The 513-nt window shown below is 45.2% G+C and overlaps 1 protein-coding gene across 1 annotated transcript in view; it reads left to right on the top strand.

The window, feature by feature from the left end:
- LOC107576346 (solute carrier family 15 member 1-like) overlaps nt 1-513 on the top strand; it is a gene marked incomplete at its 5' end in the record, with an annotated part of 19946 nt that overhangs the window by 12523 nt on the left and 6910 nt on the right. Inside the window, 3 exons of the mRNA XM_016262540.1 lie at nt 26-116; nt 197-280; nt 376-458. Of these exons, the coding sequence (XP_016118026.1) occupies nt 26-116; nt 197-280; nt 376-458 (258 nt within the window). The remainder of the gene's footprint in view (nt 1-25; nt 117-196; nt 281-375; nt 459-513) is intronic.

Genomic DNA, 513 nt, shown 5'->3' on the forward strand with positions numbered 1-513 from the left:
TGGTGTGGTGTGTTGATCGTTACAGAGTCGCCAACTCAACACTTTTTTCTCAGTGTTTTATTTGTGCATCAATGCAGGAAGTCTTCTTTCCACGCTCATTACACCTGTTCTCAGAGGTACGCACATAAACACGCACATTTCCATTACACTTTTGACTTCTCCTTCCCCGACTAACGGCTCTCCTCCATGTGTGCAGCTCAGGAGTGCGGCATCCACACTCAGCAGCAGTGTTATCCTCTGGCTTTTGGGGTCCCAGCCGCTCTCATGGTCATATCTCTGGGTAAAACGGAGTTCTCCTGGCTTGCACAAATTGTACACACACGCGCAAACACACTGATCTGTGTATGTGATTTGGATGTGTGTTGTGTGTTACAGTGGTGTTCATCTCTGGCAGTGGCATGTATATCAAAACAGATCCAGAAGGAAACATTATGTGGTCTGTGTGTAAATGCATAGGGGTGAGTCGCCATACTCAATCAAAGATCCCATTTAAAGGAATATTTCAAACAAAAT

Source organism: Sinocyclocheilus grahami, unplaced genomic scaffold, assembly GCF_001515645.1.
Source record: "Sinocyclocheilus grahami isolate Dianchi unplaced genomic scaffold, SAMN03320097.WGS_v1.1 scaffold3558.1, whole genome shotgun sequence".
Taxonomy (NCBI): Eukaryota; Metazoa; Chordata; class Actinopteri; order Cypriniformes; family Cyprinidae; genus Sinocyclocheilus; species Sinocyclocheilus grahami.